This window comes from Exophiala aquamarina (genome assembly GCF_000709125.1).
Source record: "Exophiala aquamarina CBS 119918 chromosome Unknown aczIA-supercont1.4, whole genome shotgun sequence".
Taxonomy (NCBI): Eukaryota; Fungi; Ascomycota; class Eurotiomycetes; order Chaetothyriales; family Herpotrichiellaceae; genus Exophiala; species Exophiala aquamarina.
The window spans coordinates 2026744-2048655 of record NW_013550584.1 but is presented as its reverse complement, the minus strand read 5'-3'; the positions used below and the strand labels follow the sequence as shown (position 1 = coordinate 2048655).

General features: G+C 51.8%; 6 protein-coding genes across 6 annotated transcripts; 5 read left to right on the top strand and 1 right to left on the bottom strand.

Moving 5' to 3' along the window:
* Positions 1-2320: 2320 nt before the first annotated feature.
* Positions 2321-3367, bottom strand: A1O9_05845 (uncharacterized protein; the record flags this gene model as incomplete). Its single annotated transcript, XM_013405059.1, has 1 exon — positions 2321-3367. The coding sequence occupies one exon, from the start codon at positions 3365-3367 to the stop codon at positions 2321-2323; it is 1047 nt and encodes a 348-aa protein (XP_013260513.1).
* A 1717-nt stretch (positions 3368-5084) lies between these two features.
* Positions 5085-7592, top strand: A1O9_05844 (uncharacterized protein; the record flags this gene model as incomplete). The annotated part of the gene is made up of 1 exon (XM_013405058.1): positions 5085-7592. One exon carries the CDS (start codon positions 5085-5087, stop codon positions 7590-7592), a length of 2508 nt encoding a protein of 835 aa, XP_013260512.1.
* A 1756-nt stretch (positions 7593-9348) lies between these two features.
* On the top strand, positions 9349-9792 carry A1O9_05843 (uncharacterized protein; the record flags this gene model as incomplete). Its single annotated transcript, XM_013405057.1, has 1 exon — positions 9349-9792. A coding segment is annotated over one exon (444 nt), but the record flags the coding sequence as incomplete, so codon positions are not given.
* A 3088-nt stretch (positions 9793-12880) lies between these two features.
* Positions 12881-15154, top strand: A1O9_05842 (uncharacterized protein; the record flags this gene model as incomplete). The annotated part of the gene is made up of 1 exon (XM_013405056.1): positions 12881-15154. One exon carries the CDS (start codon positions 12881-12883, stop codon positions 15152-15154), a length of 2274 nt encoding a protein of 757 aa, XP_013260510.1.
* Positions 15155-16024: 870 nt separating this feature from the next.
* Positions 16025-18849, top strand: A1O9_05841 (uncharacterized protein; the record flags this gene model as incomplete). Its single annotated transcript, XM_013405055.1, has 3 exons — positions 16025-16054; positions 16113-16619; positions 16672-18849. The coding sequence occupies 3 exons, from the start codon at positions 16025-16027 to the stop codon at positions 18847-18849; spliced, it is 2715 nt and encodes a 904-aa protein (XP_013260509.1).
* A 906-nt stretch (positions 18850-19755) lies between these two features.
* On the top strand, positions 19756-21812 carry A1O9_05840 (uncharacterized protein; the record flags this gene model as incomplete). Its single annotated transcript, XM_013405054.1, has 2 exons — positions 19756-20471; positions 20555-21812. The coding sequence occupies 2 exons, from the start codon at positions 19756-19758 to the stop codon at positions 21810-21812; spliced, it is 1974 nt and encodes a 657-aa protein (XP_013260508.1).
* Between the last annotated feature and the right edge of the window lie 100 nt (positions 21813-21912).

The following is a 21912-nucleotide window of genomic DNA, read 5'->3' as shown; positions in this document are numbered from 1 at the left end:
GCTTGTGCAGTAGGGCAGGGCAGGGCAGGGTAGACTATTGTCCGAGGTTCATGCGTGAATATCCTCCGTCCACGTCGAGAATCTCGAATAGGCGTCGAATGTGATACAAGGTACAGATGAGGTAGTCGGCCCTTTTTTGAGGTGGGGGAGTGGGATGCCTTTGCCTCTGAAGGTACACGCGGTGGGAGAAGGTCTGGTCACGGAAACTTGAAGGCCCTGCGCAATATGTATCTCCATGTACGGAGTATTGATCTACCTAGGTGTGCATACATTGGTAGGATCGGACAATATTGTTTAATCTAGCTCTGTTCAACTGGCCAGTAACATTGGCTTTTGCGATCAATACGTGGTAGAGTAGTTAGTGGTGTTGGCATCTTCTGCTGTTCGGTGGTGTATGCCATCTTCGTAAGTACTGTCCGCCGCATGATATGAGATAGCATTTCGATGATAGCGACCGAGTAGTCATGAGGGGCCCGCCGCAAATCGCAAATCCCCAAACCCGTGGAATGCTGTTTTCGCTGGTCTCGGTCTGCCCTCCTCCAGCGGTGGTGAATTTGTCTGGACTCATCAAAATAAGGAGATGTCCGTCCTCGGATGTAGCGGGCGGCGAAAAGAGGCATTCGTGGAGCGGATCTGGATGGCAATGCGGAGAATGTGCCTGGCCTCCATGGCGCAAGTTGTTATGATTGGGGTGTGTGACAACGTTCCGAGCTTGATTGATGCATGCACTGTGGGCGGATCCAAACGCACTTAAAGAAAGGAGCGATTGTTCTTGGAGTCTGGGATTTCTTTTATGAGTCGAGAGTATTGATATCAGACGTATCAGTCTCATCTGACTTAACACAGGTCATTCACGGACCACCTGGAACTTTGGACATTCAACGAGTGTGAGCACGAGACATAAGAATCTGAAGATTTCAGCCTCAGATTACGGTCAAGCAAAGCCCAGCCATGCCTGAACTCTCGCAGGAGCTGACCGACTCGATCACGAAGTCCGTCTCGGACGGCTTCGATGAGCAGATCGCGTTCACGCAGAAACTGGTCAGAATCGGGGGTCAGCGAGGCGACGAGCGCGCCGTGCAGGAGTTTATGTTCCAGCAGTTCTCCGAGCGAGGGTATGGACCCGTGCAGTTCGACATTGATCCGGAGGCGATCGCCAAACATGTCGGCGGTGGCAGGATCAGTGAGACTCACTCCAAGGCTCCTGTCGTCGTGGGTGTTCACAAGCCTAGGGAGCAGGCCGCCGGTGGCAAGAGTTTGATCCTGAATGGCCATGTCGACGTTGTGCCCCTGGGACCGACTGATCTCTGGACTCTGGATCCTTACAGCGGGCAGATTGAAGGTGACAAGTTGTACGGGCGAGGTGCGGGAGATATGCGTGCTGGAGTTGGTGTCTACGTCAAGGCGCTCGATGCACTGCGTCACATTGGCCTGCAGCCTGCTTCTGAGGTCATCCTCGAGTCCGTGGTGGAAGAAGAATCTACGGGCAATGGGACACTAATGACGCATTTGAAGGGATATAAAGCAGATGCTGCGCTGATTCCAGAGCCCGTGGGAGAGGAACTGGTGCGGGCCAATGTAGGCGTGTTGTGGTTCCAGATCGAAGTGAGAGGCAAGCCGGTGCACGTTAGAGAAATGGCATCGGGGACGAATGCGATTGATGCGAGTTGGAAGGTAATTGGGGCATTGAGGGAGCTAGAGGAAGATTGGAATGAGAGGAAGATAGGACGCGAGCTTTATATTGAACAGCATAAAGAGCTGGAGCACCCTCTGAGTAAGTTCAAGTCAAAGCTCCCCCATCCGAGGTGATCCGCTATTTAACCTTACGATTTCCCCCGACAGATCTCAATGTTGCCATGATGCATGCTGGAGACTGGGCTTCATCAGTGCCCGCGTGGTGTAGAGTGGACTGCCGGATAGCGATCTATCCAGGAGTCAGCGCCAAATCCGCAGCAGATGAGATTGAGCAGAAAGTTGCAGAAGCCACAAACGCCGATGAATTCCTGAAGAAAACCCCACCGAAAATCACATGGAATGGTTTCTTCTCTGAAGGTTATGTGCTTGAGCCTGGAAGCGACGCCGAAGCTGTTCTTCAGAGATCTCATCAGCAGGCCACGGGCAAGACGCTGAAGACCGCCTTTTCGGGCGCTTATCTGGACTCTCGTGTGCATTCTCTCTATGATAAGATCCCCGCACTCTGTTATGGTCCTCTTGCCGGGAACATCCACGGGTTCGATGAATGGGTCAGTATCAAAAGCATAAAACGTGTCACAGTCGCTGTGGCGCTGTTCATTGCGGCATGGTGCGGTGTCGAGAAGATTTAGCCATCGAGCAAACGAATATCACTTCGATCAGCCTGCTTGTTCGACGAAGATTCAGGAGTAGTGTCAGTCGGGGGAACAGGGTTCTGTAGGATAGGGAGGTCGATATCAATGACAACAGGCTTGTGAAATGCCTTCCCATCTTTATGCGGCCAATTCGAAGCCATAAAGGCCGCGTTGACGATGCAAGTCTGAGCTTTACCACGGCGCCCAATCTCTGAGTTAATATCTGAAGTCGAGTCAATCTCCGATTCCGGGTCGATTTGGCCGATACTGCAATCGTTCTGCAAAGCGGTATCCCGTGACCGCGATGATAAGTCGACAACGAATAGCTTCTTGCTCTCGGGAGCTTGGTCTTCCAACTGTCGCACACTGTTTTCTTTAGATTGACCAATTGAACTCGACAAGTCCCATGTGACAATTTCGACACCATAGCCCTCATGGATATGTCCACAGACAAAGATCTTCGGTCGAACTTGTGACAGGGCAGCCAGTAATTTGTCGCACCCTGCAGTATCACGTGTACTACACCGATCACGATGACCCTTTGCTGGAGCATGTGTAATGACGAGATCTGCGCCCAGGGGAATCTGGCTCCATAACTGAGAAGCTGTTTCTGGGTCATAGCCAAAAGCCCAGAATCCTTTTGCTGGAGAGTATGGCGACCCGAAGACCTTCAGCAGGGCGTGAGTGTCATCGTCAAAGTCGATCCTGACATCTTTGGCCTCATGATTGAGATATATGAAGGTGGGATCTGAGTAAAACAGATCAATGCAGCGTTGGGGATCTTCGATCTTTTTGTTATGAAATCTTCCACCATGCTGCGCATAGAATGGAACGTCACAGGTGATATCGTGGTTTCCGCAAACGAGTATCTTCGTCCGACATTGTGTCTGTTGGAGCCACCTTATGGTCTTTTGAAGTTCTGAGAAGGTGCCTTGGTTAGAGAAGTCTCCAGCGTGGATCAGTATGTCTCCTGACGGGAGCTTCGGCGTTTGATTATGAGTGTCAGATATACAGACCAGTCTCACACGTCTGGTGGCCATCATGGAGAGGGTTAGTCTTCAAATCAATGAATTTATGGAACGACGATGTCGTCGATACCACGATTATTTGTTAGCTCGGGAATGTATCCGTATAGTTGAAGTGATGCGATGAGTCATTCACGCCGTGTCATCATCGGATGTGTTGCGTTGTACCTGCTATTGTCCGTGTTTAAAACAACACCTACTAGGATGCTCCTACAGACTCGACCACAGAGTCTCAAGAGAGCAGATCAATCATCAAGTCCTCGGTAGCCCTGGCAAGATGTTTCGATTGAAGATGATCGACTCTGCTTGAGGCAAGCAGTAAACCGTAAGTGCAGTAGCTCATAAGGTTGAGCATGGTGCGTCCTAGGGAGGCGGGCCATCAGACGGGGACCTTGCATTAGCGCCTACGGGAGAAAGCACGGCCAAAGATGGCCTGGAGAGTGAGTCTCGCGGTCCCTCGAAAGGAAGGGATCCTGGTTAGTGATGGACCTCCTGCTGAGGGACACCTCTGTAAGGTTCTCCGTTCTCCGTATCAATATTGCTGATAGGCATTGAAATGTACGCTTATTCGAGCTCTTCCGAATAATCAGTATTGATTGATGATTGATAATAGACACGACGGCGTGATTAACATGCGTGGAAGATACCCGTCGGGAGGACACACATCTCGATTCTCCAGTGGATAGGATTTGCGCAGATTGGGGCCGTTGAATGCTTTATCATTACCCTGAACTAGGTGACTGTCAGGCCCGAGAGGCCCAAGAAAGTACTCCCTGATCCCCCTCCATCGCCCCGCCAGGCCCCTAGCAAGTCAACCCTCCGGGCACCTTACTTAACTCGTGGTAGCTTGAAACCATAGCTCGCCGCCGGTCTTGCCAACCCTGCCAAACACGCACGCACATTCGCCTTTTGGACGTGACACGTACCCAAAACGCACACAGATCACATTTTCATCTCACCTTTTTTCCCTTTCCCACCGTGCTCGCCTGTCCCATCCGTGGCGTTGGAATTGCTCCAATGCTCCTAGTTGCTGTTGGAGACTGCTCGAGAAACCAAACCCAACTCATCTGGCGTCAATAATCTGTAGATCAAGCGAGGTCTCAACATCCGTAGGTGCTGGGACTGCCGAGTATATTACTAGTAGCATGTAGAGCCCACCAACAGCTTTCCTTTTGCTCCAACAGTGTCCCTAATACTGATGAACAGACCCATCGGCATCCTCTACGACCAGCTCAGGCTCGGGCTCAGAGTTGGCAGAGACAAGCAAGCCTCACCATTGAACAAGCGAGACAGACTAGCTGGGGGGTTTGATCCATGGGCCAAATCAGCCGCCAGGCCCTCGACCCGCGACCCTTAAGCCTCGATAACAGATGGGATGGCCCTCAACACCAACACCAACACCACCAGCCTTTCGACAGCCTTTCCTTCATCCCCATCCGTCCCCCCCTATTCCGGTGGAAATGATAATCATCTTACTTTGCATGTTGCAGATGTATACACGGCTCATTCCCGATATCCACCTGGCCACCAGCCAGAGTCAGCATCAGGGCTGCATCATCGAAGGAACCATGTCCATGTCCATGCGAATCAACTAAATGCCAATGACTTGACATTCCGCCCGCAACTCCGCAAGAAGCCCAAATTAACATCCACCCTCAGCTCAACTTCAACTTCCGCGTCGCCGCTACCACTACCACTACGACCACCGCTACCAGGACACGATCCTCTACACATGCACAAGCTAGCTGCAACATCTAGTGTTCCCTCTCTCCGCCTCGCTCTCGACATCAGTTCCTCCTCTGACACCCATCGACCAACCTCTTCTGGAGGCCTCACCCACCCATCGAGCCCCTTGCACCGCGCCAATTCCCACCCACTACAACGTTCGCCCTCACAGAAACAGAGGAAGCCACCTGCGTCCCACAGCAGCTACGGAGTCGAGACCTTTCTTGGTCCACCTCCTTCATATAGTACTCAACGTACGCTTTCACAAGATCGGGTTCGCAGCCTCGACCGGAACGGCGGCGTCTCCCGAACCACCAACAGCAACGCGACGCGTGACACGTCACCTGGGAAGTCCAATGAGCTGCCTGTGGAACCAGAATCCATCACTTCAAGACTGTCACCCGTGAAGGTGACTCCCGACGTCACGAATTCGCCCATCGCTGAGTCCTCAGGGGACGAGTTGAACCCTCCCGAGACCTCGAGTTCTGTTACTGCGGATTCCCAAAGTCTACTCACACCCACCTCGAGCATGAGTAAAGTTTCGCCCACAGCAGCAGGGGCTGTTAGTGGAGATGAAAAGGAAACCATGGGTGCACATCAGCTCCAAGTCGCGATGCTTGAGGATGATGGTAAAGGTTCGAGTAGTGATGAGCGAAAAAGTGAGGATTTGTTTCTGAACATTGCAAAAGCAGACGCGACCCGTGTTGGCCAGCAGTCAAAGATGGACAAGCGGCGATCGCGTATATCATTGCCTTTCTTCTCTAATACACGACCATCAACGAGTTACAAGTCATCTCCAATCCAACAACCACTTGACACCACCACCAGCCCGTCAACGCGGTCAGACGCGCTGAACTACTACAGCAAGCGAGCGTCCCTTGGCCAGCATGTGCCTGGAGCTTTGTCAAGAGCTTATACCCATGAGACAGCGCCTCGCGATGGGCACCCGAGTACACAAGATACGCAGAGTAATTATCCTGCTGACCTCTCACGACGAGTGATGCCGCGGCGATACTCGAACACCAATACCGAAGCTGGACGACAACGGCCGAACACAGCCCGCACCAACCGCCTCGTGTCAGAATCGGGCTTTCAAGAACGCTCTAGATTGGCTGATCATAACGCGACCGAGTCCACCATTTCTACGGGGGCTCCCTCGACTGTCTGGGATGAAATGGACGACTTGAAATCGAGAATTAGGAAACTCGAGCTCAGAGGCAAATTGCCGGCCTCTTCGGCGGCGGCAATGACATCGTCGGAGAGACCAAAAACCGCCACTACCGCTGCGACAACAATGTCATCATCCCCCAAGCAGAAATCTACTGCTCCACCACTGCCGTCCGCTGTCGAAGGGATTCCATCCACGGTCCATCCGTTACTACATGAAGCCCTTGGGAACGCCAAGGGTGCTTTGAATACTGAAGTGTTTCAGAAACTACAAGCCACAGCCCAGGATGCTCTACAGTTGTCCATGATGATGCACCCAGAGGGTTCTACTGTAGCTGGAAGTACAGTGGGAAATGGCTCATTGTCTGAACGACAAGTTCGACGAAGGACAGAGAGTATGTGCCGGAGCCTGACAGAACTGGCCATTGCCATTCTAGCAGACAACAAGCCGGTTCCAGCACCTGTTACAAGACCAGCAAGTCGAGACAACTATCAACCACTGTCGGCTGGCCTTCGAAGCCGACGATACAGCAATGACGTCAACGAGCGGCCGCCGGTGACTTCCAGAGTACAGTCTCGACTGGACAGTCGAAGGACCAGCGTTCCTTTAGGAGCGGCGTTCAACCCACAACCCACTGCAGATCACTTATATCAGACTCCGCCGGCGGCTTTGCCGCAGATTCAGACGAATTCGTCATCGCGGATAGGACGCACGTCAACGTCTCTCCGCACGAGAAGAACGCCGGGGTATCTGGATGGGGCTACAGATGACGAAGAAGCCAGTCCGTCTGTGCGGCCAGTCAGTCGAGCGATGACAGAAGTCAGCACGTATCGGCAAATGGCGAGAGATCGAGCAGCATACTCACGAGAGTATACGGCGCAACACCCGATGCCGGCCTCGAAGGAGACGACGCCTGTGACTCGAAGTGCTATGCCAGCGAACGTGAGCAGTAATCTGATATCTCGGCGGAAGTATGCATCTCCAAGTAGCGTTGTGGGAGGCCAGGAAAGAACGCCTGTGACACCGAAGGAGGCATGGGGCCGAATAACGATTGTGCCCGGGATGGTGGGATCGAGCCCCGTTGAAGCAGCACCCGAGAGCCCAGCGAGCATTCGACAGCCGAATTCAAGAAGGAGCTTAGGGTTTAGCAGTCGGATAACTAGCGTCAGCAATCGATTACGGGCAGCCAAGGCGGATCGGGGCACGAGTCTTCGAGAGGCAGTCGAGGCGCGAGGAGGCAGGGAAATTGCATCAGCAGGACAACAGGAGTTTGAGAACCACAACATTAGCATTATCGAGCCAGGGCGACAAGGTTCAGGTCCAGGCCAGGGTTTGGAGCACGCTTGAAAGCACGACATTCTACACAGATTTGTATCATTGGTGTACAAATAGTACTTTTACATTTGCGACCGAGAAGGCAGTCCTTCATCGATGTTTTGATACCCCCAGAAATGGAAATACAGATGGGACCGTGGCAGCAGCCTGGGAGGAAAGGTCGTTTTGGTTGCTGTTGCGGTGTGGGCTTGCATAAACACAGAGTCAGAGTTTTCATGATGATATTTGAGTTCCCTGGTCAAAGTAACGGACAACGTGCATACCTCATCGACAGCCTTTTCATCCCTTAGCTTCATGGGCATAGTCTCTTCGGCGAGTGCGCTTGGGGAGTGTGCTCGTTTGATTGGCGGTCCGAGATGTGGCGCTCAGGAACGGGCACCGCTACTGACTTTCCTTGGTCGTTCGTCGTCCTTGGTCCTACTCGTAGACTGTTCCAAACGAGGACGACGAGGACGAAGAGGACCAACTGAAGATATCCACGTGCGATTCATGGGCATTCTCAAGGTCTAAATCGATTCACGGGCCCCAAAGTATGTACTCGTATGTCTGCTTGGCCAGTCCTTGAGAACACGTGTGGTGGCCCACCGCAGAATTGAGGACAGTCCTCCATAGGGTTCGGAAGGTCGGGAAGAAGTCGTCATGCCACCAACTGACGATACATTAATGACATGACTTAGGTAAGAAAAAGATGTCAAGGCGGGGCGTAAACACGCCATTCTCTCTCAGGGCGGGCGTTCAAGGTTGTGGACGCTTGATAGGGTCATTTAGCCATGGGCTGGCCTGGACGAGTGGATGTGGATGTGGATGGATTTTTGAGCACCTTTAGGAAACGCATGAGCACCTTAACGACCATTCCTGTAATCGATTGATCCATTGAGCCTGGTGCCTGGTGCCAGTGCCAGTGCCATGTCAGGCCAGGTCAGGCTGCTTTCCCATTTTTCGCCTGATGGGAATGGACGTGATGGGATGCCAACTAGTGCTCCCCGATGTCGCAATATCCAACCAGCATGGCACATGTGTGTTGTTAGTTGACCCTCTTTTCACATTATTCTTCTTCTTATTATTGATGAGGGGGGCCGTGAGTTGTGGTGGTTTCGGAGAGTCTTTAAACGCCTCAATTATAAGGACTGAGCCACTTCCCTCCACAGCACATCCCATCCATGCCCTTCTGCTTTGTGTGAACAAGTTGAACCTGGTCCAAACAACAAACGCATAATTCTTTGTATACCTGTTGCGTACTGTACGTGCTGCTCCAACGAATCCCACATTTCAGTTGGCCCTGAATACAGTACCTGGTAATTTTCAAGGTTGTGGTTCTCGTCTAGTCCCCAGTCTCTAGTCTCGACATATTCTGGAAACACGTAAGACGGCACCCTTGGAAAGGATCCATTCCGAAACACGGTGACATCAAAGGGCGCCTCTGCCTTTGGCTGTCTTTCTTACTCTGCTGCCTTTTCTGGCCCTCTCTGCGTGTAAAGCATATACCGCCCGAGACACAGGCCACGAATTACACCTGACAACCTGGCTCATTGGAATAATACGATACTCTCGAGATCCGTCACCTCAGATATTCAAAAAGGCCCATCCATCGTTGATTAATCGTCCCTTGACCTGCAAAATCAAACCAAACAAATCAACTGCTTCCAACCGAGACTTCCAGCCTTTTCCTACCTGGAAAATGGGCTTTTTCGATAAACCCGTCGTCGACTCGCCTCCTCACAGCCCAATGTCCCTTTTATCTGATACTGGATATCCTTTCCGACGGAAATCATCCACATCCACATCCTCCTCACCGTTATCGTCACAAGTAACATCACCCGTCACGACGTCGCCGGCTCTGCCGGGTGGTGGTGCCCCCAAAGTGCAACTGGTGCCATACGCACGCACAGCCAGCTTCGAAAGCTCTTTTTCCTCCGCCGAACGAGAACTGCTCGACCGAGCCAGTTTCGACGCATTGGACCTTTCGTCCCAGGACTTTGACTTTGCCGATATCTTCACATACGACAAGCCCCAAAAGCCACTGAACAAGGTGGTCGAAGTGTCGCGGCCGACCCGCAGTGCTCGTGACTGGTCGAATTTCTCATTCTCGCATTATCCGGCTGCCGTGAGCGCCAGGAGTAAGGTCAATAGCCATCATCACAACCATAGAACAAAGAGTGGTGGGATTGGGGGATTGTACGTCAAGAATCATGAGGATGCACGGAAGCATTGAGGAAGAATCGGGGGTCCGGCCATTGTCCCATCATCTTGATGATTGACGAGCTGCGGGCATCGAACGAAGCTTATGAATTTTTCATGACCACGCACGACAATTGAAGTTTTCTTTCTGGCGGCAATCTATTGTTCTCATTATTACCTTACCTATCTTTCTCACCTCGCTGGGTGACCAGGAACTGAAAGCAGAAGAACGGCCGATGGTCCATCTCAGCACAGTCAAGTCAGGCCCTGGTGTACACCTCAGCACATTTTTGAATTGTTCTTTGTTTCTGGTTTCTGAAAAGAAGGACAAGTGGATCACTCCCCCAAAAGTTTTTAGCATTCTGGACGTTCCGTCACTGGACTGACGGATTGATGGCCGAAGGTTGACGGCATTTTGGACAGGGCAGGGAGAATATTGAAATTGGATACTCCATACGGATATAGCATATACTGTAAGCAGAAGCAGGTAGAACTGGTTGTTGAGTGAACAACAATGTGAAATATGAATTGGCGAAAAGGGCCGTTCAGTATTATATTTAATTGCATTTCTCCCTCTCTTCATCCATGTCCATGCCGTGCAGTTGGTAACGCGTCCTCGTCCACATGGTCGTATGGATGGATGTGCACGTACTTGTAGGAACCTCGGTGATTTTCGGAAGCGAGATCGATCTCATCTGATGTGCTACAGATGTGCTCCAAGTCTGTCGCAGGGTGGTCTCACTGTCGTCACGATCGTCACGATCATCACGATCACCCACGAGGAGAGGAAATTCGGTCAGTTCACCAGATCACGTTATTGTTGGTGTTAGTGCTGGTGCCAGGTGGTTACGGTAAGCGAAGCGACGATCAAGCAAGAAGCGAGATAGACAGGGACAAAGGGGGCTGAGAGGGGTGGGTGCCTGTGCTGTTTGAATATAAACCGTTTTCGAGGGAAGTCTTTTGTGTGGCATTCTGACACTTGGGGTGAACTTGGGAGTTGGTGTCGGAGCCCTACGGAGCACTGTACCGCGTAAGGACTCCGAGAGTGAGAAGGGCCAAGTGGGTGGCAGAAGAACAAGCTTCAGGTGGCGCACAGACACACTGTCTTAGACCTGAAACGCCATGCAATTTGAGATTGTTGTCTCTGCACTGCACACAGACATACCCATGCTCTTGCCCATCAGTCAGTCATTCATGGTCTACAGGTGAAGATGTAATCGAATACGTTCGGTGGTATTCCGCAGACAACGCGAGGTGTAATGGCCATGCATACAGTGTCATTGAGTGCAGAATGTCCATCTGCCTAAGCATACGAGCGTGTTGATTCTATCTTTGCGTGTCTTGACTCTTGGGTGCTTGGAGCTACTGTATGTACGAAGGAACGAGCTGAGAAGAGGCTCAGCAGCGCCAGCAGAAGCAGTAGTCAGCCGGTCGCCTCGACTTAGCAGCAGAAGTCGGAGCTACTGAGAATTCCCAAGGCACACATGCCCATGCCATCTCCGTCCTAGGCAGTCAGCCAACAAAATTGGGTTCACCAGCCAGCCAGCCTGCCACCCACCTACTGGGGGGGGACAAAAGTTGTTTGAGACAGGCCTAAAATACCCTCTGTCCCCAAATGAGGATCAACAGGGTGGATCAGCCGAGAGGATCCCAATGGATGCGCGCGGCAAATTTCATGTACAGACTGGCAAACAGTCCATTCATCGAGCGTCCGTCTATTCATAGCAACGCCTGGGCGAGTTTCAGGTTCGAGGCGGCCGTCCAGTCTGAGCCCCCAACCCCCCTCGCCTGCAGAAGCCATGCAAAGCCCATGCAAAGCCATGCAGAGGCCCTGCAGAAGCCATGCCGCCCATCAAGCCGTCAGCCTGTAATTCGCCCATCTCCCGAATTCGTCCCTCTGAACATCTCCACCCTCCCTCTCGGATGGTCTATTCTTCCAACTTCCCACTCCCCCCTCCACAATCCACCGTCCACCGCCCAAACCCATTCCCCTTCAAGCGCCTTGACTCTGAGTCTCAACAACACAGAGACATGCATTCTTGCAACTCGGTTGGCCTCATCCTTCAATTGCTCCCACCAACTGGTTCATCTTTGTCCAGTTCTTGTCCATTAGGGTCTTGATTCCAACCCCAGATCCCTCCTTCATCCCTCGTACTCCGTACCTCGTCCTCAACCTCGTTCGCTTTACGGCCATCTTCCTTCACAATTCCATTTCGCCTCCACCAGCTCCAATCTCTCTGGTCTTCCACCTGCTTGTCTATTGCGCCATCCCGCGCCTCTTGTCCATTTCCATTTGCCAGCGACCGCTCCTTGCTGAATTCCACCAACCAACCGCCCTCAGCCTGCCCAGGTAGCCCACCAGCTGCCGGTCCAGGTCTACGAGGACGCCCTCGTCCTGAGTCGCGACCCTGAAGGCCTTGCTCAGCTTGCCGCCCGTTCGCGCGCAGCTCAACCCGATCGACTGTCTATCACTGCCACTTCCATTTCTCCTTCTCTGCGACTTCCTCTGTTCCCTTTCCCTCTCTCTGTCGAGACGTTCAGGGTATCGCCAGACCATTTGATTTTGTTGCGCACTCGGCTTCAAGAGGGGGCTCTTTTTGTTTGGAATCCCAAATCCCGCCCAAATCTGACCGATCCCCCGGTGGAGCCCACCGAGAGACAGCCTGACCTGCTCCGCCGCACATTGGATACGCGCTGAATCTGAAACTGTGAGAGAACCCCCAGGTCTAGCATCATCTCGCTCTTGTCGCATGCGCTGTACCGGCTATCGTGCTCACTTCCCATCCTCTTTGTTTTGACTCGGCGCTCTGGTACGTCAGGCTGTTTTCTTTCTTGCTCACTGACCTGCCCGTTTTCTTTGTTGGATCCCATAGTTTCCCTTTCAATGTATCTCTATACAAGGCACAATCATGCACACCTCGATCAATCATGCTGACCCTCATCAGCGCAAGAGGTCTTTTGACTTGGCCAACGACTGTTTACCACTGCCCAATTCACGACACGGCCCTCAACATGGTCAGCCCATTGCCTCTACCTCAGTGACCATCCCCGAACTCGATCTCGAATTCGAACCTGTGGCCAAGTGCCTCAAAAGACGACCGGTTTTGCCCAGGTACCCGAACATGCCCGTCGAGGTCGCCTCGATAATGTCCACGCCTTTCCCGTCATTCATGTCAGTTGTTGGGAAAGCCGATACCACTTTAGCCAAGGACATGGAAGAGCTGCCCGCTCCCGATTCCATCAACTGCGATACTCAATTCCTCGTCACAGACGCGAGCCCAATAACAGACCCTCTCCACCAATCTGCCCAATCTCTACACCATCGTGACAGCGTCACTTCCATGACCTCCACCTCCACCGAGTCCTCTCCCACCACCACGAACTCGACCTTTGATTCTCCCTTGATCATGGATGCTTCTCCTTCCTCCTCCCCAGAATCCGCCACCTCCAACCTACCATCATCCCCCTTCAAATCAATGATGCCACAATCCACCCTTGAACCTGCCGCTCCATTTCAACACCGGACTTTTGCCCGCGCCGAGGTCCCTTCTATGCCACCACCACGGCTTCCCGCTCCACTGGATACCGCTAAAAACGTCAAAAACTTGTCACTGAACGTCAGTCCTGTAGTCCTCCAACGTCCCGCTACCGCCCATGGCTTCGAAGGATCCCATGCCTTTTCTGCACCATCATCACCCATGAAAGATACCCCACGAACTGGGAGACGGAAACCAACTAATTTGACCATCAGAACTCCGGGTTTCCAACAACTCTCCTTCCCTCGTCCTGGCTTGGATGTTCCACCCACTCCAAGTTCGCGGCCGTCATTGCACCACATGGCATCATCTCCCGCGCTGGCATCTCTTGGCTCACCCACGAAAGCCCCTCAAGGCCTTTTCTTGCACCTTCCCACAAGTGGAAGCGTCCACACTGGATCGATGTCCGGTCCCAACTCGGATTCTAGCGCTTCTAGTCAGCCTTTGAACGTCAATCTGCCCGAGTTGCGAGAGGAGGATGAGATGAATGGGATGAAGTCACAGGAGACGCAAGAGAAGGGATATCCTAACGGTCCTGTATTAATCTATGACGAAGGACTATATCTGTTTCTGGAGCCGACCGCGGACGAAGCTTGCAAATTCGACACTGTAATCAACGTGGCCAAAGAGATCAAGTGTCCTTTTCCAACCACGACTGTGCCCTCAAAACCCGAAATCACAGAACCTCAGACTGCTATTTCAGAGATGTCATTCAAGTCTGCTTGGGAATGGCCTCGACCCAGTGAAGTCCCTACACCCACTACTCCCCGACCTGCCTCCTTTTATCAGCCAAAGCACCCGGAATATTTACATGTACTATGGGACCACAACTCGGAGATCTTGGATGATCTGTATTCCTTATGCCGGCTGATTGAAGAGCGGATACAGACAGGTAAAAAGGTCCTCATCCACTGTCAACTCGGTGTCAGTCGATCTGCATCTCTTGTAATTGCATACGGTCTTTACAAAGGATACCAACCAGATTTCCATTCGATGTATATGGCTGTCAAGAAACGCAGCCAGTGGGTTGGGCCGAATATGAGCCTGATCTACCAATTGACAGATTTCCGCTCCAAGGTGGTGAAAGACGTTTATGGTGACCACTGTTACAATCCAAATGCCTCTTGGTGGGAACTCCAGGCGACCAACGCCTTTCCGATGTCGGACACTCCAGTTGCAAACACTTCCAGTTGGCAAACCCCTCGTGTCAATGAGTATGCCACCCAGGAAAATGCGAAGACACCCGTCGCCCAGAACCGGAACTTCACACCGCCAACCGTCAGGCCAGGTCCACCATTGAGGCTGAACAAGGCTCTCCCGCCTGTTCCGCTGTTCCCCAAAGACGCAACCGTGGCAACACCAGTCAAGCTCAGTCAGATTCTGGGTAGTATCGCCAAGCCCAGCCCGCCCCAACCGTCATCCGTCGAAGAGAAGTCAGTGGCTCAGCCAGCATCGCCACGGCCCCTTCCATTTCGAGAACAGTTTGAGGGGAAACTATCACACCAGATGGCACTGCCCGAGGCGAAATCGCCCAAATTAGGTCTGAAAATTGATTCACCTATGATGGATCTGGCAATGCAAGATGTACCTGATACACCGTCTCTCCTATCACCCCGAGCCAGTGAGTTTATGGCATCACCTTTTGCAATTACGGTGACGAGTGATTTGTCGACCATCTCAAACCGGAACAAGTCGCTAAAGCCGTCCAAGAGCTTTGTACTGCCTCGCCACCAGGCAATTCTACCGCCTGCAAACTTGAATCTAGCAGAAGATCGAGTTCCAACCCCCTTCGATCCGCGAAGTCCTCACCAGCATGGTGAACCAGTGGAGATTTTGCGGCACATCGATGACTTTTTGTAATCATGGATGGATAATGAATACAGACACGCGATACAGTCCAGGTGGTAATGTCTAAAGACCAAAGGACATGCACGGGTGTGGACTTGATGTTGACTCCCTTTTTCATTTTATTGTCTGTAACATAGCGTGGCGTCTGGGAAAGCGGACTGCAAAACCATTTTTGGGTTTGCGGTGTTGCGATTGTGATGAATACCTTACTGGGCAATGCTCTCCCATGGATCTCAGTGTGAGAGAAGCACTTGTTTGTACTATTAGTCACGAAGGAATGTGGATAATGGAGCAGTGACATGCAGACCTGCTCAGCACAAAACTTGGCACGATTGATTGATTGATTACTTCATGGATTGGATGAGACGGCAGGACTACATGTCGAAAATGGTCGTGAATGAAAGAGGCAGCAGAAAATGAAAGAGAGAAAGAAGAAGCAGAAGAGCTTTGCACAGATGGACAAGACTTTTTGATGTCGTAGACAAAAAGAATGAAACAATTGAACACATGCCTCAGGTTGCAGGTTATCATTTGTGCTGCATTGTCGTGGCTCGCGAGTCGCGCGCGCCTCTATTCTCACGACGAGGCTGATTCCACGTGATGGTGATGGACAAGGCTGGGATATTGGATTGCGGGCCTTCGTTTGGCTTGGATCCTGACGTATCACCACCACCCTCCCCCATCTCAGTGTATTATCACTTCTACTATTCTTCGACCTGTTTTTAACTTTTCTGCCGCATATTTATGTATCTAATGCAGACCAAGCTAACGCCCCTTTCATTTGTCTTTTTCAATTCCTAATCCTGCAACCCCACTATGCTCTAGGTGTTCCTCTCAATCCAAACCGTTGAGCGTCCACGCGCCGGCCCACCACCAACTATCATGGCCATGGAACGGACTCGCATCGCTAAGGTTTGTCCTCGTCGCGTCTTCAGTCTGCTTGTCTCTCTTAACGCTTGCTCCATCCTAGGTCGAGGATGTCACCTTGTCTCGACGCGGCGAGCAAGTTAGCGGCACCATCCATCTCACTCCCCACCATCTCATCTTTGTCCATACACCCCCACCCGCTACCAATCCTTCGACCACCACCGCACCCAACGGCAAACCCGCGCGCCCGCGGGAACTATGGATAACCTATCCCATTATTCACACATGTACTCTCCGCACCAGCCCCGCAGCCTCCAGGCAACCCAGTTCGATCCGTCTTCGGTGTCGTGATTTCACGTTTGCCTGTTTCTATCTCAACGATGACCGGAAGGCAAGGGATGTCTACGACAGTATCCGCGCCTGGACCTGTAAACTGAGTGGAATTGAAAAGTTGTATGCCTTTACATATCAGCCTCAGGGCCCGGAAAGAGAGGTCTCACCAAATGGCTGGTCATTGTATGATCCAGTGCGTGAGTTCCTGAGGATGGGCGTCGGTGATGAGACCAAGAGACAGCAGTGGAGAATCTCCAAGTTGAATCAAGACTATGCGGTATGTCGAATGATTTTTGTCTACGTGAGTGGGGGTACTTATGGCCCGCCAGTTTTCGCCTACATATCCCTCCGTTCTAGTCGTCCCTGCTTCCATATCGGACAACACTCTCAACTATGCCGGCCGCTACCGATCCAGAGCGAGAATACCGGTATTGACCTACATCCACCCTGTCAATGATTGCTCGATCACAAGATGTTCTCAACCGCTTGTCGGGGTCCGAGGCAATAGGAGTATCCAGGACGAAAAGCTTCTCGCCGCAATCTTCAATACCACCCGTGCTGAACGTCCTCTGTCCGCCTACAACTCTCCACCACCCGAACGTGAAGACTCCGGTCCCAGCAAAGACAAAGATACGAGCTGCCCAACCCCTCTGGACGGTGACCTTCAACAGACCGATACCGAAGCCCTCGAAGATGCTGTCATATCCAGATTCCGGGGTGACGATGAAGAAGCGGGCAACCAGGATTCTGACGAGAAGAAGCCTGTGGTTTATGGTGCTCAACAGAGAAACATGATTGTCGATGCCCGGCCCACTTTGAATGCATTGGCCATGCAGACTATTGGGGCTGGTTCGGAAGACATGAGCAATTACAAGTTCGCAACAAAGGCTTATCTCGGTATCGACAACATCCACGTCATGAGAGACAGTCTCCAGAAAGTCATTGATGCTCTAAAAGATTCCGATCTTACCCCATTAGGTCCCAACCGTGACCTCTTGCAAAAAAGCAACTGGTTGATACATATCGCCAAGATCCTAGAGGGTGTGAGTTTAATTGCACGCCAGGTGGGACTACAACATAGCCACGTTTCGATTCACTGCAGTGATGGTTGGGATCGTACCAGTCAGCTGTCTTCGCTCAGCCAGATATGCCTGGATCCCTATTACCGCACAATGGATGGCTTTATGGTCCTTGTCGAGAAAGATTGGTTGAGTTTCGGCCACATGTTCAAACACCGCTCCGGATTCCTCAGCTCAGACAAGTGGTTTCAAATCGAGAATGAGAGGATCAGTCGAGGAAATGAAGATGTCGAAGGTAAAGAACAGGGCGGGAATGCCATCGCCGGCGCCCAGAAAACATTTGAGAATGCCTTCCTCAGTGCCAAAGGCTTCTTCTCCAATAGCAGGAACAATGACTCCAGAGAGTCAATCAATATTGATTCGGACGCCGATGCCGCTGGCAATTACGATTCTGAATCCCAAGCTAGTCGACGTATCGTTTCAGGAAGCGTCAAGAAAGAGAAGGAGAAGTTAGTGACCAAGGTCAAGGAGACTTCACCCGTTTTCCACCAATTCCTCGATGCCACTTATCAACTCATGTACCAACATCCTACGAGATTCGAGTTCACGGAACGATTCTTACGCCGTCTACTGTATCATTTATACTCTTGTCAGTACGGCACCTTCCTGCTCGACAATGAGAGGGAACGGAGAGAAGCACGTTTGCGCGATCGGACGAGAAGTGTCTGGGATTATTTTCTGGCTCGAAAGAAGGAATTTACCAATCCCAAGTATGACCCGGTCGTCGATGACAATGTTCGGGGCAGGGAGAGATTAATCTTCCCAAGATCTGAAGAGACCCGGTGGTGGAATGAATTGTTTGGCCGCACAGATGATGAGATGAATGCCAAGCCGGTGAAACTTCAACCCAACGGCGGCAGTGATGGCGAAACAGATGTATGGACGTCTGTGGGCACACAATCCGGTTCCGCCTCTGTCCCTATCTCGAGAAGCAGAACGCCGGTTCTCATCGGCGTCGAGACCAGTGAGGCGAGTATTGGACTGACGGCTTCCCCTCAATTGCAAGAACCGGTATCGAGGACTAGAACTCCCGTCGGTTCCATTGGCCATGCTGCGTCTCCAAAACCAGAGGAGTCGCTGTCCAAGCAGAAGATTGCGCCTGCCCTTGAGTCTGAGCCGGCGCTGAAGCCAACGACACAAGACTCTGAACAATTGAAAGCTCCCGCACTCGGGATTCCATTTGTGCCCACCACAGAAAACGAAGGAACGGCCGATGTCCAATTGCAAACTTCTCAACCAAGCATCCCTGCTACTGCAGGTTCAGAGATACATCCTCCAGTACAGCAACTAGACCCAGAAGTCGAAGCAATGGCTGACGACTTGGATCCTCTTGGTATTGGCGACGTTAAGGACCATGTGCCACAGTCTAAGAGGGCGCAGAACGCGCAAGATCGTCGCCGCGAACAGATGGACATGTTGCTGAAATAGGACTTTTGCGACTGAAGTACTGTTTTCGTTGTTGATTGGGGCATTTCACCCACATTATAAGTGGCATCATCGTGATGACGGATTTTGGGAAGGACAGGAGGGACAGGAAGAATGCATGCGAATGAATTATTAGATAAACGAAACGCAATGAATGCTACGACCAGGAATCAACCACATGCATGTCAGGCCAGGCCAGGGCTTGATGCCTTGTGCAGCGCGCTATTGGCGATGATAAACGATCTTCAGATGCATTAGGAGACCCAGCTGGCATATTCAATTACTGGAATCTCCGGTGACTCTGAATTCTGTCTCAAAGAGGTTTCTGATTATTACGCAAAGTCCTATCTAGGGAACTTACACTGGTTTCTGCAGGTGCGTGTATTTCTGGCTGCTAACTGTCCATACCTTTACATCCGCCAAAGGAGACGTCAACCTTCTGTCCCACTGATTAGTGATGCGCTCCTTGCTGTCTCTCGAGAGATTTTCCAACTCATGCTCTGGTCTGACGACCCTGTCCCACCGCGTTGAATACCACTCACTCTCACCATTCAGCCACGCGTCCAGATGCCGTGCGCCTCAAGCTTCAGTACAAGGTATCAGAGCCTACAAGGCCTGGACTATAGCGAACCCTCAAGATGTATCACATACACTGTAGCTAGAGCTCCAAGGCCTCTCGGTCACTCTACCCCTTCAGGCTTCAGTGAGTAGACATTCGAGGAGTTCTATGTAAGAACCTGGTGGGTCTGGTGGGGCCCTTGGACATCCCGGTTAGGGCTGGTCGGCGGTGTTAGCGTTCTGACTATAAGACCGGAGTGATAACATGTTAACTGCTATCGTCACCTTATCACCCATGTCCATAATGGTCGGTTGAGGTACAACCGAGCCATACAGTACCGTAATTCTGATATGGACAACGAGCTCCGTACTCCAAACCACAACCGACATCAGGGCCGGCCGTACAGGTCTCATATGCACCCGGCCTGCATTCCCTGTCGAGCAAGAAAGTCACGGTGCAAAACGACACATGCATCGCCGTCATGCTTCATGTGTCAAGCAAATGACACCGAATGCGTCTTTCCAGAGGCTGCTGCTGAGCGGCCGCGAAGAACAACACCACGTTCTTCAAAATCATTATCCCGAGAACAACACTCTACGGAATCCTCCCTTTGCCTCTCATCAGCTTCGCCAGCCCTATCCCAGAGCGCCTTACGATCAGACAACACTCCCCGGAGTGGGAAGTACACGCCAACAAACGAAGAAATTGCAAACTATCGAGAGCTTGTATCTCCATCCATCGACCACCGAGATGGCTTGATCTCGGCCGTGATAGACTCCATTGCCGAATCAGGAGAAGGCAGCTCCCACGTCGTGAGTCCTGCAATTGCCGACGACGATAAAGTATTCCAAGAATACCTCTCCAACACTCCCTACGGCCAAAGCGGCCGTACGGTCCGATTCAATCCGAACTCGTATAATAACCCAAGTGGACCCACCCGACCTATTGTCTTCAACACCATCCCGAAACGCGGAGCAAGAGAGGCAGAAAGTCGAGCGCTGGCCGTTTCAATATGCGCGAGCATCGAGAAGATCCTGGAGCCATACCAGAACGACTTGGTTGATCTGTGAGTGCTCCGACAGTGTTCCGCAGGATGACCCTTTGGTGGTCCTCCTGTAGCTACCTAGCTAATAAACTCATTTCTGAAAGGTTCTTTGAGAAGATCAACATATGCTTCCCAATATTCGATGAATCACTATTCCGACGCCTCCTGACCACTCAAAAAGAGAAGATCTCACCGGGTCTGTTGTCTACGTTATACGGAAACACGATGATCTACTGGGATACCTGCCCACGACTGAAGGACGTCCCCTGTCCTGACCACTACACCATCTGGATACAGGCTGAGAATGCCCTCACTTCAGAGTTCAAATGTACGCCAGGCATTTCGACAATAATCACGATCATCTTGAATCTGTCCGGCAGGCCAAGCAGTCACATATTGGGCAATGGCGCCCTGCTGGGTATGGCGGTCGCACTGGCGAATGCTTTTGGCTTGAATCGAAACCCCTCGGATTGGAATCTGTCACCGACGGAGAAGAAATTTCGCGTTAGGATCTGGAGAATCCTCCTTGTTTATGATCGCTGGTGCAGCCTGGCCTATGGCACTCCGCCTTTGATCCATCGTACCCAACATGACATCCCGGTGCCGACTGCCGAAGACCTTTACACCCTAGGCGCATCCCATGACCAAATCTTTGCGGCATCTTGTTTTGTTGCTTTCACCACTTTGACCGATGTGCTCGGTCACTGCTTGGAACTGGTCTATCATCTGGGAAATGCCTTCTCAACAAAGCCAGAGACGTCTCCATTTGGCCTTGAGAGCCTTCTGACACACTGGGAGGACTCGTTAACTGACAGCCTTCGTCGTCTGATTATTCGCGGAACATGCCTGGTCGGCCCCGGCGCTGCAAATCTTCGACTGGCTTACCTATCCGTCAAACTCCTCATCCGGCGCAGCCAACTTGACTTGGACACAGTAAATCTCCAGATTAGTGATGTCGACTCCATGTACTACATACAAGCTCGAAGGGTTTGCGAGGAGATAGTCGACTTTGTGCGAGAGCTAGACGAAAATCACTGTCGTGATTTCTGGATTCCTCTCAACGCATACTCGCTCACGTCGGCCACCACTTTCCTCATGAGAAGCGCTCTCACATCCAGAGGGCTGGTGCGGAATCCTTCGCTACAACTCGCGAAGGCTATGATCGATGCACTCCGATCTCTCCGCCGCAAATATGCTTGGGATCTAGCAGATAATTGCCTATCAAATTGTAGCGACTTGGTCGAGAAGATCGAGACTGCATGCGAAGAGTCGAGCTCAAACACTATAGAATTCCAGGAGCCTATGCCCATGGACATGGATCTCGCTGCTCTCAATGGCTTGTTCTCGGAATACACAGGGTAACTACTTTCTAGATACAAAACTGGTTGATTGCAAAATGACGTTCCGAAGCCTCCGTACAAAACAGCTGGAACACACACCTGGACAGGGGGCTTCCGCAACA